This window comes from Pygoscelis adeliae, unplaced genomic scaffold, assembly GCF_000699105.1.
Source record: "Pygoscelis adeliae isolate BGI_AS28 unplaced genomic scaffold, ASM69910v1 Scaffold77, whole genome shotgun sequence".
NCBI classification, from domain to species: Eukaryota; Metazoa; Chordata; class Aves; order Sphenisciformes; family Spheniscidae; genus Pygoscelis; species Pygoscelis adeliae.
This window is the reverse complement of record NW_008825216.1, coordinates 7,590,705-7,606,599: the sequence shown is the minus strand read 5'-3', so window position 1 is coordinate 7,606,599 and position 15,895 is coordinate 7,590,705. Positions and strand designations below refer to the sequence as shown.

General features: G+C 36.3%; 1 protein-coding gene across 1 annotated transcript in view; it reads left to right on the top strand.

The window, feature by feature from the left end:
• Positions 1–15,895, top strand: part of MLLT4 (myeloid/lymphoid or mixed-lineage leukemia (trithorax homolog, Drosophila); translocated to, 4) — a 95,781-nt gene that overhangs the window by 59,951 nt on the left and 19,935 nt on the right. The window contains exons 22-27 of the mRNA XM_009329204.1: positions 11,901–11,966; positions 12,123–12,196; positions 12,769–12,887; positions 13,927–14,121; positions 14,379–14,470; positions 14,904–15,092. Coding sequence (XP_009327479.1) covers positions 11,901–11,966; positions 12,123–12,196; positions 12,769–12,887; positions 13,927–14,121; positions 14,379–14,470; positions 14,904–15,092 — 735 coding nt within the window. The remainder of the gene's footprint in view (positions 1–11,900; positions 11,967–12,122; positions 12,197–12,768; positions 12,888–13,926; positions 14,122–14,378; positions 14,471–14,903; positions 15,093–15,895) is intronic.

Sequence of the window (15,895 nt, the reverse complement as noted above, 5' to 3'; positions counted from 1 at the left end):
TGTCAGAATCTGCGATACAGCTTGTAGATCGGTACATCACTCTGAATAGCCCTTAGTGTGTCACTGGTCATAGAGTATTTATAGCAAGCGTACATTAAAAAATTAACCCTTGCTTGGGGAAATAGAGCTCAAGCAATGTATTTTCCTTGAGTTCAAGGAAAGATTTTTCCTTTGAAACAAAAGAGAAATAGAATCAAACAGGCTCGTGTATTTAATTTCTTTTGTTAAAAATTAAGAGGGCTTTTATGCATTTGTAGAATATCATATGAATCTTAAGTTGCAGCATTTATAATAATAAAAGAGGCTTCTTTTTCAGAAAGGTTAAGAAAGACTAATGAATAAAACTTGCTTAATCTTCTATGAATGTCATATATGAAGCGTTTTCCCTTTACTTACGTTTTCCCCTTTCATGAGAGCAAGAGTAAAGCACAGTTAGGTAGGAACTGTTGCATACTTGATTCCAGTTTCAGAATCAGACTTTAGGCCAATTGCTTTAGCTACTTTGTTTAGTTGCTTTGGTTTTCATCAAAGAAGGTATCTTTTAGAAGTACTCAATTTACAGAGTGTGAGAGAAATCACATGTTACAGAATGATACACTTCTGTCTAGTACAGAAGACACTACAGCTATTTGTGTCAGTATGCCTGCTTTCCATGTTTATCTGATTGCCTTATTAAGGTTTCTGAATACCATAATTTGGGTGTTTTGTGTTTGTTTTTTTTTAAAAGACTACGTCTGCACAAGACTACAGTACTGCGTTACTTTATTAATGCCATTTCAGGAAGTCTATTGCAGAACATCCTGGGTTCTTTGGTCTTTTATCTCCTGGGAGAAGCACGCTTTAGGAAGGTAGAGGGTATATTCACTTGCTTGCTTTGTGTGCAATTTTTTTTTAAAAGACTACGTCTGCACAAGACTACAGTACTGCGTACTTTATTAATGCCATTTCAGGAAGTCTATTGCAGAACATCCTGGGTTCTTTGGTCTTTTATCTCCTGGGAGAAGCACGCTTTAGGAAGGTAGAGGGTATATTCACTTGCTTGCTTTGTGTGCAAGTCAATCTTGATTGCAAACATTCTTTTATAAAAAAGTAACGGGTAACCCTTATTCTTTAAAGAGAACAACAAAACTCTTCAGTCCTTTCTGCATACTCCTTTTGAGGCTATTTGTAAATAGAGCTTCTGGATACACTGGATGTAAAGTTGTCAGATGCTTCAGAGTCCCGTGATACTGTACTGCTTGCAATCTAGCTTTTTTCCCTCTGAATAGTAAGACACTTATTTTTCATCTGTTTTTCCACTCAGTGCAACTTAAAGCTACAACAGAATTGTTCATAGATGTTAAATGCTTGATGTTTCTTGGCCTGTGAATAATGTTGATTGTCACCAAAGTTAGAATCTCCACTGCCTGTTTTGTTTAATTGGAAGTGTTTCATCCACTTGTGACTGTAGTTTGTCCAACTCCAAAAATGTTTTGTTCCCTGCCCCCCCGCACCATGGAGAAGAATTTGAGAGGGGAAAGCAGGTCAGTTTTAAAATTCTTTTAAAGTCAGGCTACAACGTGACTCGTAGTAGCTTTAGCCACAACTAACAGACCAGTTTTACATACATAAGGCTGGTTCACCTCACTTATATTTGGAAATTATATAGGGCATGCTATGAAGTATTTTGTCTAACAATGACAGATTCCACAGTCTCTACGTTGGTCTTGAGGTGGCCGAGGCCTTTGCTTCTTCTGACAAAGTAGGTTTTTTCTGATCTTCAAGTCCAGAGCAGTTTGCCCTCACTGGAGGCGGGTCCAGTAGCTACAAAGTTGGTCTTTCTCATTCCTCTGGGCTGACAGCAAGTGGTTCGGTGAGTCGTAGATGTAGTATGTTCGGTACATAAAGTAGACAAATATGTACTTGTCCAGATACAACCTACAAAATGCATGCAGCTTTAGGGAATGTGAGTGTTTGGGTGATCAGAAACCTTTGCTTTTGCTTCCTAGAGAGCACATTTGTAAACTGGCTGCATAGTTTAGTAAACTGGTATTCTTTAAAATGCTTACAAGCTTGGGTTATTTAAATGCTTCTAGACTAATTATGTGCCAGAGAGGCCAGACTGAGACTTGATTCTGTTGCATAAACTTGCCTTTAAGGATGTTTATAAAACTTACAGAGATCTTCTATGAAAACTTAAGAGTCTGGAATCAGAATTAGCCTTGATAAAAATCAGTAAAATCAACTGTGGGCGTAGGCAGATAAAAGATTTCAGCCTGATGGCTGGTATCAGGCTTGATAGCTACATTTCTGCCCTGTTTTGTTTAAAGACATTTTAGTTGCAGGGATTCGTTTGGTTTTTAAACAGTTTCATTTTTATAAAATACAACAGAAACTTAACAAAAAAGACTGACTTGGGGAAACACTGTCATCCTTGAAATGTTACGAGAGATACCAGGTCCTAATATTTCAGCAAGGTATATTTGTGTATGTATATACATACACATATATGTGATTTCTACATTATTAAAATGAAATCTTTTTTAATGTTTGCATAATTATGGAAAATCCAAGAAAGTCTTGAAAATTATTTTTAAAAAATCTCTGATGGTTTATGTGAACCATGGGAGTGTTTTGACATGTGGTCTTGGTATCTGGAGCCGCTTAAATTGGAATATTACTTTGAAAAGGTTGGTAACTGTGACACTTTTTTGTGGATTCAGTCAAGCTATAATTGGAGAGTGAAGGATACCTTCACTTCAGGACTACTTTCTCACATTGCTATTTATGTGAAGCTTGAAACCATTTAAATATTCATGTATTTAAGACAGAAATCGTCAAATCAGTATTGAAAGGTCATTAGGAAGACTTTCTTGCATTTTGTGTAAATAAAAGTAGTTTTTAATACATGAAACATTTTAAAAAACCTTGTTATTCAAGTGTTTTGGTTTTTTTTTCTTTTATCAAACGTGATTCTGCCAGTCTTAATTGGAAGCTGTTCATCGCTCCGGTTTTATTGGAGTGATAAACACAGTATGTGAAGCTAAACAGGTATGGGCAAATGATGGTTTAGAACAAGTAATGACAAGACCTTACTGTTAATTGTCTGGAGCATTACCGGTTTGGTTAGGTGCCGTACTTGCAGGTATGTTTTGCAGATGCATAGTTTTTCCTTAATTACTTAATACTAAATTTTGCTGTCATTCCTAACAACTGGAAAAGTGAAAAATAGTTTTCATGGTTTTAATTCTAATGATAGGTATTAAAATCACTAGGTCATCCTACAGATCTACTAAAACTGCAAGAATATTACTAACCTCACATAAAGTACAGGTAGTTTGTCATCCACCTAAGCTGGTTGTGGGGCATGATGTTTGAGGATGGGAGTAGATTAACTGTTAAGGGGTTATCACCCCGTATCACCGTAACAGGTGGACCTTCATTCCCACTCTGATACCTTTACACTGGGGTACTGGTGGGGCTGCATGGTGTCGCAGCACCTCCAGCCCATCACACCACTGGCAGCAGGTCCCCATGAGGCGAGGCATGGCATGGGTGGCTCGCCTGGGAACCCTGCTGCGTGTTGATGCTCACTAGAAGGAGCTGCCTGTTGCTTCCACTGTGCCGTTACGGCTGCTTGTCCAGGCAAATAGCAAATGGGAAGGAGGAGCAGGCGGAATTTCTTCTGCCTGCTTTTAAAGCTTCTGCGGTGACTGAATCACCAGCTCGTGGGCTAGCTGTGATGTTGCCATTAGGAAGACTCTATCTGATGTTCCTGTTCTTCAAACTGCTGCTTTATACACAGTTGCGCTAAATGGCATGCTCTGATTTTATGGCTGATGTAATAATGTACGTGAGCCAGATTTTCCTGTGTGTTACTGACAAGGAAGTCTTACAAAACTCATCTTCTAACACAGCAACACTAGCAATAAAATCTGTTCTCCTTAAATATTTTCTTTAATTCTGTCATTTTTATTAACTCATTACTACTGTAGTCTTGTACATCCTCAATTTTACACTCTTCTCATGTAGGAGTAGTTGTTTCTTTTTTCAGATCAGTGTAGCTTATCTCATTCTCTTCCTTACTGGTTTAATTACCCCATAGAATTGGCTGTAATTTTTTTTTAATGCTGACTCTTCTATTTCTGTAGTTCTCGTAGTAAGTTTTAAAGCAAATGCAGTATTCTGGGCGCAGTCCTGTTAGAGCAAGGAGGGGCTTGCAAAAGAACGCTAACTGTGAAAACAAGTATGGACTACTGTACACTGATGTTGTTGCTTGATAGATGTCCCAGATGATAAGTGGATGTGATGGAAAATGACTTGATTCTTGTTAGGCTGTCTCAAAAGCTGAGGTTAGATTGCATTACCCAACTTGGTCCTTTGGCTTCTTTAACATGACAGAATTTTTGTAGCTAAGCAGAGAATCATACCAGGTTTAAAAGGGGCAAATGCCCACTTGGACAACAGGTATGAAATCTTTGCATACCTCTGTCTGCCATAAATCTTAGTTAGCTGAACATATTTTTGTATTTTTTTTCTTTTGATGCATTAAATGCATGATTGACTTTGCTGTATTGTATCAACTTCATTTCCCTTCCATGCTCCTGCTCCCAGTGAATTTCCAGATTTTTTTGAGGTTGCCATCTGTGTGACTTGAAGAGTGGAAATCCCATAAATAAACCTAATATTTGGGGGGTTTGTTACTTTCTTCATCTTCCAGGTGCTCTTTTAATGAGGGAATCTAGTGTTGGATGACTTTTTTCTTTTTTCTTTTTCTTTCTCCCCCTTGCCCCATGTCAGTGCCGTCACTCTTAAATATATTGTATCGGCGTTCTAGAGATTGAAGTTACACTGACCAGAATTGCCAAAATAGCTCTTTAACTTTGAGGATTGCCATAGTTGCATGAGTTTTCAGAACTCTTCTAATCTTTAAGGCCCTTCAGGAAAGTCGTTCAGTCAATTAATTTGTTCATATATTCAGTAAATACTTTACTAAATTCCTTTATATCTGGGGATGTGTCCTGGGATACTAGCTTATGTTTTTCTAGTTGTCCTACTGGTTATTTACAAGACATTTGTAAATGAAAGTTTACAGAGTTTTTGTTACTTTTTAATTTCCCATTAAATTCCCATACTTAACAAGTACTTTTAATAGGGAATGTATATTTATAAAACCTTATATGTCTCTCTCTATATATATCAATGTCATTTATATTATACATGTAATTAAAAAATTTAAAAAGTTGTTGTGTCTCAGGTGAGATTTTAATGTTGACCCTTTTTTGTTGGCTCCAGTCTGTCTGAATTCATTAATCTAAGAGAGAGTTTTTTGAAAGAGCTGAAAGCTCTTGCTGAAGTTGCAGCTGGTTAACTGTGCTTTGCTCTGCAGTCTTTGGTCATGTTTTGAGAATAAGTTCTGTTGATATTGTAAATGTATTGGGGTTTTGGGTTTTCTTGATTCCATGTGATGGAGGAATGATAAAACATGCTCTGAAACAAATGATAACTACTGCTAATTTTTCTCTCTTACACATGTAAGCTACTTCTTTCTTGTTCATGAAATTCTCTGCTATTTTAGTATTCATATGTGTTACTTTGTAGTTTGGGAATATAGTCTGCCATTTTACAGGTCAGGGCTTTTTGCTTTGAAAAGAATTGATTTAGGAAGTTTCGTAAGTATTTTATAAAATAGTCAATCTTTAGGTCCTTGCATGGGCACACATTCATTCCATGTGCAGACTTTGAATGCAGAAGATTCAGTGTCAAGTCATATGTAGGGTCTACCCAGACATTTGGGAAGGTCCCTTGTCAATTCAACTACAAACCACCAGAAAAATAAGTGTCTCTTGTTATTACAGATTGGAACGTAGCTGAACGGTGTTGAACAGTGCTTACACTAAACTAGGGCCTAATGAGTACCACTTCAATAATTTGAAGTTTTCATTTAATTTCAAAAGAAAAGTTAGATTTGCATGGACTATGCAACCCATGACCTATGAACAGTACTGATCTGAAACTCCTAACAATCATCGTCATCCAAACATGTAATAAAACACAGAGAAGCTTAAGTTTATCTCCTTGCTTTTATTTATATCCTCAAGTTGTAATTTTAGACTCCATCTTGTAAAATTTTCTGAGCATGTCTTTGTTCTGTGATAAGAACTATTTAAAACTAGGCTATTATGACAAAAATAAAGCTAGTCCTCTTTTCTTCTGTCCCACATTAAGTATTGTAATACAGAGTACGTGGGCCACACAGATGCAGTAAAACCAGATCTAAGGGAAATAGAACTTCTGATGAGTTTTAACTGCTGGATTTATTGATAGCGTTTCATACCTCAGTGTCTTGCTTATCCTCTTGACTTGTAGCTCCTTTTATTCTTGCTCTGTTTCTTGGAGGAGAACTCATTGTTTATGTACTTTTTACAAGGTAGTCTGGTCACTTAAACAAGTATTTTCCCATACATTCTCTTCTTCATTTAGATTTAGGTAAAGACCTGAGTTACCATTCTAAACAGACTTCTGTATGCAGAAGTATTCTGTGTTTGCCTTTACTTCCCAAGTAGGATTAGAAAATCTATTAAAATTCCATCTAAATGTGAGAGAATGTACCCCATTGTCATAGAATTCCTGCAGCAACCTGTAAGTCATAGCAAATTCAGAATTATTCTCATACTCTGACTAAACTTAAGTGCATGCCAAACTTGCAAGTGCAATATGTTAACATCTTTCAACTTTTGCTGTTTTAAAACATGAAATTACTTCTTAAGATAAGTGTAACATGATAAAAAAAAAACCCTTTATACAGGTATTGCGTCTCATGCAAATGCGTGGCTTCATTCTGAGTACTGGACCTAATCATTTTCCTCAGTTTCCCACATGTGTTGGCTATGTACATCCATCTTAAAGATGAATAAGCTCAAGCATGGAGAAGATTATTTTCAGGAATCTTTTGATGTTTTTACTCAGAGAGCTAATTAAGCTTCCTGGAAAAAAATGGGGACGTTTTTATCCCATTGAGTAATTACATCAGTAAAGGTGTTCTGTTTGGGTTTTTTAACAGGATGTATTTACTTCAACTCGAGATACGCTATTCATCTCCATCCCTTGCTAAAGTTAGGATGATTGGAATTTTTTATGTTTAGGAGGGGAATGGGTGGGCCTTGGCAAAGCTGGGAAGTGTCTTTTGGGTGCACTTGCCATGCCGGCTATAAAAAGCTTAAAATGAAGATGAACTTCAAATGTTCATAACAGTTTTTTTCCCTATGTGTAGTTTGCTTCTCTGTGTGGGGATCTGTATCTTATGTGGCTTTTTTGGTTTTGCAATTGTTTTGGGACTCGGCTTCCACTAGAATACTGTTACTCTGCAGACACTGCTCAGAGCTGCTTGACAAGTCAATAGGTGACCTATGATAGAATATAGGAATTTGAAATGGTTTAAATATTGGGTTAAAAATCACACTATTCACCAAATAGTGGAGTCTGAGGCTACAGCAGAGAAACACTGATTATTTTATGTCGTGCTGTTTTAACCCGTTTGGGAATTACTTGCGCAGTGTTTAAACTGAAGTATTTTCTGTTAGGCCAAACTCCGTTAGTATTTTTTTGTATTGCTCATTAAAAAGATTTCCCTACTGGAAGTTCACAGGTGTGGTCTAAACATGGGTAAATTGTTCTTATGTTTAAAAGATGAACAATTCCTGGCTCTTATTTTTCTTCTTAAAGAGGGCTTTTGGGTTTCTAGCAGTAAAAAGTCCAGTTCAGGGTCTGGTGGTTTTGGGGGTTTTGTAATTGGCTATGTATATAATCGAGAAGATGTGCTGTAGGTTAATTAACCTTGGGGGAATAAACCATCTTTTTATGCTTACTACATTCTTGCTTTCCACAGTCATCTAACTTCCCTACAGTTGTGTTCTTCTGTTCGGACTAACAGCTTTACAGATACACATGCTTTTGTTATTCAGGATTGGAGAAAATAAAGTGGACTGACAAGAACCTTTCCCTTACTACTGTTATTGATACACACATGTCATTGCTCTGTTTCGTGGGGGAATAGTTTTAGTTATGCTGACCTTCACGTTCCTTTGAAAGAAAAGCAGGTTAATAAGCAGTGTACAAAGAAACCTGTTTTATTGTAATGCCAGTAAACGATAGGACAAAAATCCATGTGGTACGTATGAGAGTTTCACTCACTTTGGAGTTTAGTATGCATGTCTAACCATGTATTAACATCCTTTTTGTGTCCTTCGTAACTGTACATTTCCTTCTAATGCAGTCTCCTGGAAGGTGGAAATGAAGCAAAATTAAGTGTGTTTCAATAGAAATTAAGAATTTGGATTCAAATTACTCTAAAGCGTAGGGTAAAAGTTGAAGGAAGATGATGAGTTAACTTTGAGGATGCTTACTGAGAGGTCTTCCCAAACATAAGTGAGAGCACAGGCATATTAATTGTGAGAAACATATGAAATGGCATGTGAAGTAGGCAGAGAAGGAACTCATTTGTCCTAATAATATGTGAGTAGATGTGGTAGCTGATAAAGATTTTTGATGTCATCTGAATGGAGATTTATTTTTAAATAGTTTTTTATGCTTTCAAAATTAATCAGTTTTGTGTTAAGTGAGATGACTTGGAGCTAACACATCTGCTTGTAACTTCTCTTAAAAGAACAGGAAAGGGATTGACAAACTGTATAGGCTTCATAAAAACGTTAAAAAACAAGGAACAAAGAGTAAAATGTCAACTTCTTCAAATTGTAATGAAAAATTACTGTAAGGCTTAGAGTATAAGAACAGTTACACTCAGCAAAAATCCGTCTGATCTGGTATCCTCCAGCTGTGGGGTATTTAGCCAAGGAACATAACAAAACAAGTGTAAGATGGTTCCTCCTAGTTTCTAGCTTTCTGTAATTTCAGAATTTCCTTCAGAATGTATTATATCTGTATCATTTTTTCTGAAAGCCCTTGAAGGGCCATACCATGAATCTGTGATCTTTTTTGTGCATGTTTACACTTTGGCATCTACAGCAGTTTTGTTCCTGGCAGTTTCCCAGTTTAATTACGAAATCCTATGGAAAATGTTCTCTTTTTTGGTTTTGTTTTGTTTTTTTTTTTTTACTTTTTAAAATATGCCAGCTGATAGCATGAATAAGAAAGCTTTGTCTGTTGGCTGATTAGAGAGTTGATAAATAATCCAATCTGTGCCACTCATAATCCCATAGACCTTCACTTCCTTGATTGTTGCTAAGCTGAGGAGTCCACGTCTATTTAGTTGGTTCTCTCAAGGAAGCTATTCCATGTTTCTGATCATCCTTCTTATCCTCTGAGCCTCAGAATAATCAGAATTATAAACAGTTTTCTAAGTGTGAACCTTTTAGATGTTTGGTGACCATGGTGGTTTCTGTTTTGTTTGTTCTTTTCTATTAGTTCCGTTGGCTTCCAGATATTTGAGCTGATATGTGAAGCCAGCTCTGAAAACAGTGACTAAAAAGATCTTTCTTGAGGGGTTAAACCCAGTTTAGAAAGTATTATATGGATCTTTCTGCAATTGCAAATGTTTATCTCATCACTATCTGCAAACCAGTGCATATATCATGGGCTTAAACAGAAGGTTTCGACTTCATTTAATGTGCAGTAACAATCATAATCAAGCATAAGAAAGGTGATACGTGTGGATATAGTGTGTCTAATGTAATTTATGAGCACCAAAGTCACAATCCCAAAATTGTAATATGTGCACAGTTTAAAGTGGCCATGCTCTTCCAAAGGCTTGCTGGTTTTTACCTAATCTTTGACTGTATTAGGCAGATCTTTGATTCACTGGACCCAAGGGGTTGAGATTCTTGCTAGCATCCTTTGAAGTTAGGACTGAATAAAAGCAGCATCAATCCCAAGTGGCTTCAGAGTATATAAACCCAATCATCTTAATTTTCAGTTCCCAACAAGGGGAGGTAGTAACTGGTTCTTCCAACAGTGCCCTGATGAGGACCAGTCCCTTACAAGGTTGGAGCATTACTTCACATTTGGACCAATGAAATGCTCTTTCCCCCCATTATTGTTCCAGTGTTCAGCATCATGTGATCCTTCTCCAACCCTTGGTTTTAACTTACCTGATAAATTTTCTATATGGCAAATTTAGTTACGTTATTGTTTGCCCTTTTTCTGGAACATTTATGCGCATGGTGAACAGCACATTCATTCAGGGCTTCTCTGATAACTTCCATTTCTTATGAAAACGAATAACTTCCTATCCATTGTTGAACCAGTTATTAATATACAAAGACAAGTTCCTTCTTATGCCATGTCACCTTCAAGTCTTGAAGAACTCCTGGTAAGAGATCTTGCCACGTGTGTCCTGGAAGTCTAGGTGTTGTCAACCAGAGCATCCTTCCCCCTGTGCTTCTCGATTGCTTGGGGAAAAAAGGAGATTTGTGAAGCATGGTTTCGTTTTTCATTCTATTTATCTAGCTGTCTTCTGACTTGTATCTCTCGTAACTTTAACCGATTTTTCTGGTATAAAGTTAAAAATATTCTGCAGTTACCTTGATGTTTCTTTAGAGCCCTTTAAAACAAACAAATAAAAGTAACTAAACTTCTTTTAAAATTGCCCTTATATTCTTTCCAGACAAAGAAAGTGTCCTTACTTCAGTTATTTATTGCATATTTTTTCTTTTTTTTTAAGTACAGCTTAAGCAATTATTATGAAAAATTTGGACATGTAGAATGTTAATCTGGAATCATGGGACTCGAAGTAATTCCTTTTCTGTGGCTTTTGAGTAAACATTTGGGATTAACGCAAGTTTTAATGAATAAAAATTAAGTCCTTCACCTGTTTAGAAACCCATCTGTAACACTAGCTTTTGAATAATCTTCACCTTGATTTTTATTTTACTTTATTAGAATGGTGGGAGCAATGAACGCTTTGCTGCCAAAAGGGGGGGGGAAGTTGCATATTCAATATCAAAGCAACTTGGGGGGTTATTTTAGAAAACGACGTTCCATTAAAAACTTAGCACTCTTCTTCCAAGTGACTTGCAGAGTGAAACAGCACGGTTTGCCATAGTAGATAATGAAATCACAAGTAATTGTCCTACATTGTAGGTGACGATTTAAAAGTTTGCGATACTAACATTTAGACTGATCTGTGTGGTGTCTTGTAAACTGGAGCATGTGGATGATGCACAGCATGGCTTGAATAGATGCTTATGTTCTCTTGTCTTGAACCTGTTGGTTGTCTCGCAGTAAGTTCACTGTTAACAGTCCTTTCAAAATTTAGCGGAATACTTTGAGGCAGATGTTTATGAACAAAATTGCATGGTTTTGCAGTAGACTTCTAAATATTGGCTCTGTCAACTCTAAAAGACTTATTAATTATAATGTCTACTTATTTACTGTAAAACCAAAGACACTCTTTGTTCCTTTACACTAGCTCCTTTACAGTCCTAACAAATGTAAAAAGCATTTCTATTCCTTTTTCTTGTAATCTGCAATTTACCTTGTTTCATTTGGGTATTAGCAAGGGAAACAGTGCAGTCTTTTGGAACATAATACATAGAGGTATAAACAATAATAACATGCATGTAAAAGTGCAAATAAGTATTTCTTATTAGAAGGGGATTAGAACAAATTTATAGAGTACAAGTTTTAATTAATGTATTTTCTTTCTTATTCAAGCTTGCATTAAGACCAAATATTCTTTGCTTCTAACAATGCTTTCAGGTTCAGTAGGCCTAATATTAAAATTTTCTTTTGACTTTAAGTGAATGTAACTCTTTTCTGTATAATTGTTTTTTTCCAGCTTGGGAATATATTAAAGTAATGAGAACTTAGAGGTTTGCCTAGCCATGTAAAATTCTGATTAACACTTGTGGAATACTTAAGAGATCAAATATAAATGGAATAAATTAATGCCTCTTTCTCTGTAGGGTGCTGGTCAAGACAAACTTGGAATATATGTCAAGTCCGTTGTGAAAGGAGGTGCTGCAGATGTGGTTAGTAATATTCTTAAACATCAGAAGTTCAAAGGTAGAAAGATCCTTTGGAAATGCTTTTAAATCCTTTGTTTACTAGTATGTGTGAATAATTGTTTGAATTTAGACCATGTAACCGCTGGTGTATGAATTTTCTTCTCTCGAATATGTATTTAGGATGGTCGTCTGGCTGCAGGGGATCAGTTGCTCAGTGTGGATGGTCGAAGTTTGGTGGGCTTGTCCCAGGAAAGGTATGGAATGCTTCCCTTGGGTGTCTTTACGTGAAGAAAATGCTAGAGTAATAATAATGTACTGAAAAGGGCTGAAGCTTGTTTTTTGGTTTGGGTTTGGTGTGTTGGTTTTTGTTTGTGGTTTTGGGGTTTTTTTTTTTTTTTTACGTTTGGTTTTGTCTGGGCTTTTTATAGCTGCCTATGAATAACCTTAGTAAAAAGTTCAACTGTTCGCATAGTATTTTCTGTATATGATATGGGTTATCTATATAGAAGAGATTGTATTACATGTTTGGGCTTTAGTTTTGAGCAAACTTTATTTAGCTCTAATTTTAAATCTGACCTTTAACTGCAGAAATTGGAAATAGTACTTGCTTGTAGGTGTTGTCTGTTTAACAAGCCTATCGTCTAGTCATCATCATCTAATTTTTTTCAAAGTGATTTTTAAGTACTAATCAGAAGGAGTGTTTTGTCAAACAAAAGATTACTAGACTAAATGTGAGCAATCATGACATACAAACTGATAATAAGGAGAACTAAGTAATACAGTGCCTAATTTTATTTTGTTTTATTTGCTTTGGCTTTTATTGCAGGGCAGCAGAACTTATGACTAGGACAGGTTCTGTAGTAACACTAGAAGTAGCAAAGCAAGGAGCAATTTACCATGGCCTGGCAACCCTGCTTAATCAGCCATCCCCAATGATGCAAAGAGGTAAAAATGCTAATATTATTTATGTCGATAACAGCTTTATCAGTCTTAGAACGCAGAAAATATAATACTTCACAGTAGCTTGCCAAATATTACCAAAACATTAAATCAGAAAAGAAACATAATTGCACAGAGAAGCATTTCCTTTCTTATCAAAAGTTCATCTGTTTTTAAATATTGTTTGAAATTATGCTAGTCTAATCATTAATAGATGCTTTGCATACGTACCTTTTAAAAAATTAAATGATGCATTTAAACGCAGTTCTGTTTTGAAGTACTTTTTTATTTTAACAAATGGAATATAATGAATACAAAGGGTGTTAAACTGAATGGCTTTTTTTATCCCTTTCATAAAAGCTTCTCTCCTTCTCTCAGAATATGACTTCCTTGTAACCAGAGAGTGCAATGTAATTACTAAGAGAGAAATAAGTAGAAGCCCCTGGAACGTGTTTTGCCATTGAAATTTTTTTTTTTTTTTTAAACTAGAAATACTGAAATGTATCTTCTTAAGTTTCTGTGTCTGATCGTAAGAAGTTCTTGGATGTTTCTCCAATGTTATATTTTATCATCCCACTTCAGTGAACTAACAAAAGACATATTTAAGTCTTCTGTAAAATAATGTTGTAAAGGAAATAATTTTGTAAAGGAAGACCTTTTCTACATACAGGGTAGTACTACGGTATAGAAAAGAATGGGTTAAAAGAATAAATCCTTATTATCACAGTTTACAACACCATCCCAGATGCCATATGCCTCTGAGAGTCAGCAAGAGACTTTTCAGTAAAGCACATTTGGCTTTTCCAAATATTGTGGTACCTTTTCAAAAGCTCTTTTGAAGCATACAGATCAAAGCAATCCTGTATAGTTGATAGAAGAGTGGGATTGTGTATCTGAAGAAGTAAAGATTTTTAAAATCTAGCATTTGCTTTACTGGGAACTCATTTTTAGTTATAAATGCAAGGTAGCTCTGGTTTGAAAAAGAATATGCTAGACAGTAGTTAATATAAGTGAAAGGGGGAAAATACATATCCAACTGTTACAGTTTCTGACCGCCGTGGCTCAGGTAAACCCCGACCAAAGAGTGAAGGTTTTGAGCTGTATAACAACTCCACTCAAAATGGGTCACCCGAGAGCCCTCAGCTGCCGTGGACGGAGTACAGTGAACCAAAGAAGCTGCCAGGGGATGATAGATTAATGAAGAACAGAGCCGATCATCGCTCCAGTCCCAATGTAGCAAGTAAGTAAGATTATCCTCCTTTTAGGGATAGGTGCCTCCTCCACTAGTTTTAGAGGCTGTTGAATTCAAAAAGGGGATGAGTGGTTTTAAAAATACATAAAGTTTAAAATGCCAACGTAGTAGTAACATTTGGAGCAAGTCTCTTGTTAGAATTGTTCAAAGAAAAATCATAGTTATTTTGTGAATACTATCATTTTATGAAGTTATGTAAATTATTATTAACAGTCATGTAAATGCTTCCTTTAACTTTCCAACAGATCAGCCTCCAAGCCCCGGGGGAAAGAATGCTTACGCATCTGGAACTACCACCAAAATAACCTCAGTCTCTACTGGAAATCTTTGTACAGAGGTCAGTAGTGGCGAGCAAAGTGCTGGCTATTAAACTTTCCTTAGCTATCAATAGTGTCACTGTGCTTGAGTCAAACCAGTGTCTTAACTATTTGAACATAATGCTGGTGCTAGTGACTGGGTGGGGGTTTTGCTTATTACAGCAAACGAAAGATTGAGACAGCTTTGAGTGATTTTATTAAATTTTGTTCATGAAGCTGTCTTTGTGATTTCTTAGGTTTGTACAATATTGCGTACTTGTTTTCAGACCATAAAAACATGAGTTATAACCACAATTATATTTGACACTAGACAACCTTTTTATCTCCTGTTCCAGCAAATAATGCTCTTATGAGCCAAAAGAAAACATTTGGAAAATGCATGTTTAGAATAATATTCTGTACAGATCTGTGTGATTAGAAAGTTCTACCTTACATTCTTTCTACCTTTTCCAGGAACAGACTCTGCCCCCGCGACCTGAAGCTTATCCCATCCCAACACAGACCTATACTAGAGAATATTTCACATTCCCAGCTTCAAAGTCCCAGGACCGAATGGGTCCAGCTCAGAGTCAGTGGCCAAATTATGAAGAAAAACCACAGGTCCAGGCAGAAAGTAATCATTCGATCAATACTACAATGCAGGTAAGAAGTAATTTCTTTCAATGTAAGAAAAAAACAGAAAGAAATTGCTTGCTTCCCACTCCCAGACTGCTGGAGACATTTTTGCAGAACAGTCAACTCTCTATAATCTCCAAGCTGTTGAGGACAAACTGTACCACGGAGGGGGGCAGGGGGGAACAACTGTACTTCTGCCAAGATTGGCTTGGGTTCAGAAACCCTACTCTCCCCCCCTGCCATGAATTTATGTTGTTATGTTCTGCAGACCTGTTATCTGGGATGTTTTAATCTTCCGTTAGAGGTAATGGGGTGTAGATGGTAGTAGGGTTTGTCTTGTAAAATGTTCTGTGGTTTTCTGAAAAGCAAACTAAATCTTTCACTCTTCCAAGAAGGTTTACATGGAAAAATCTCTTTGCCTGCGGGGTCCATTGTTTAAGTGACAAAGTAAAGTATTAAAAATGAAATAAAACCGTACTTTGAGACCTATCCAAGGTCTTCACTGAAACACATTCCCTGCTCTCAGTTTAAATAAATAAATAAATAAATAAATAAATTCCAGTTGCGTCTGTTATCAAAGTGCAGATGCTTCTTGACCTGAAATGAATTTACCCCCACTGTACCTTTATAAATTCAAAAAATAATGTTGTTCTGCTCTTTGTAAATGAGGACTTTACTCAAATCCATACAGGAAATTAAATCTAGATCTACTAAATCCAGTCACTGGATCATCTTTTTCTCTAATTCACCAGAGACTTGAAAATACAGAGAGAAAACTTTTTTTTTTGGCTATTTCTTAATTTGTGATAAAAGCAGAGCCTTACACCAGG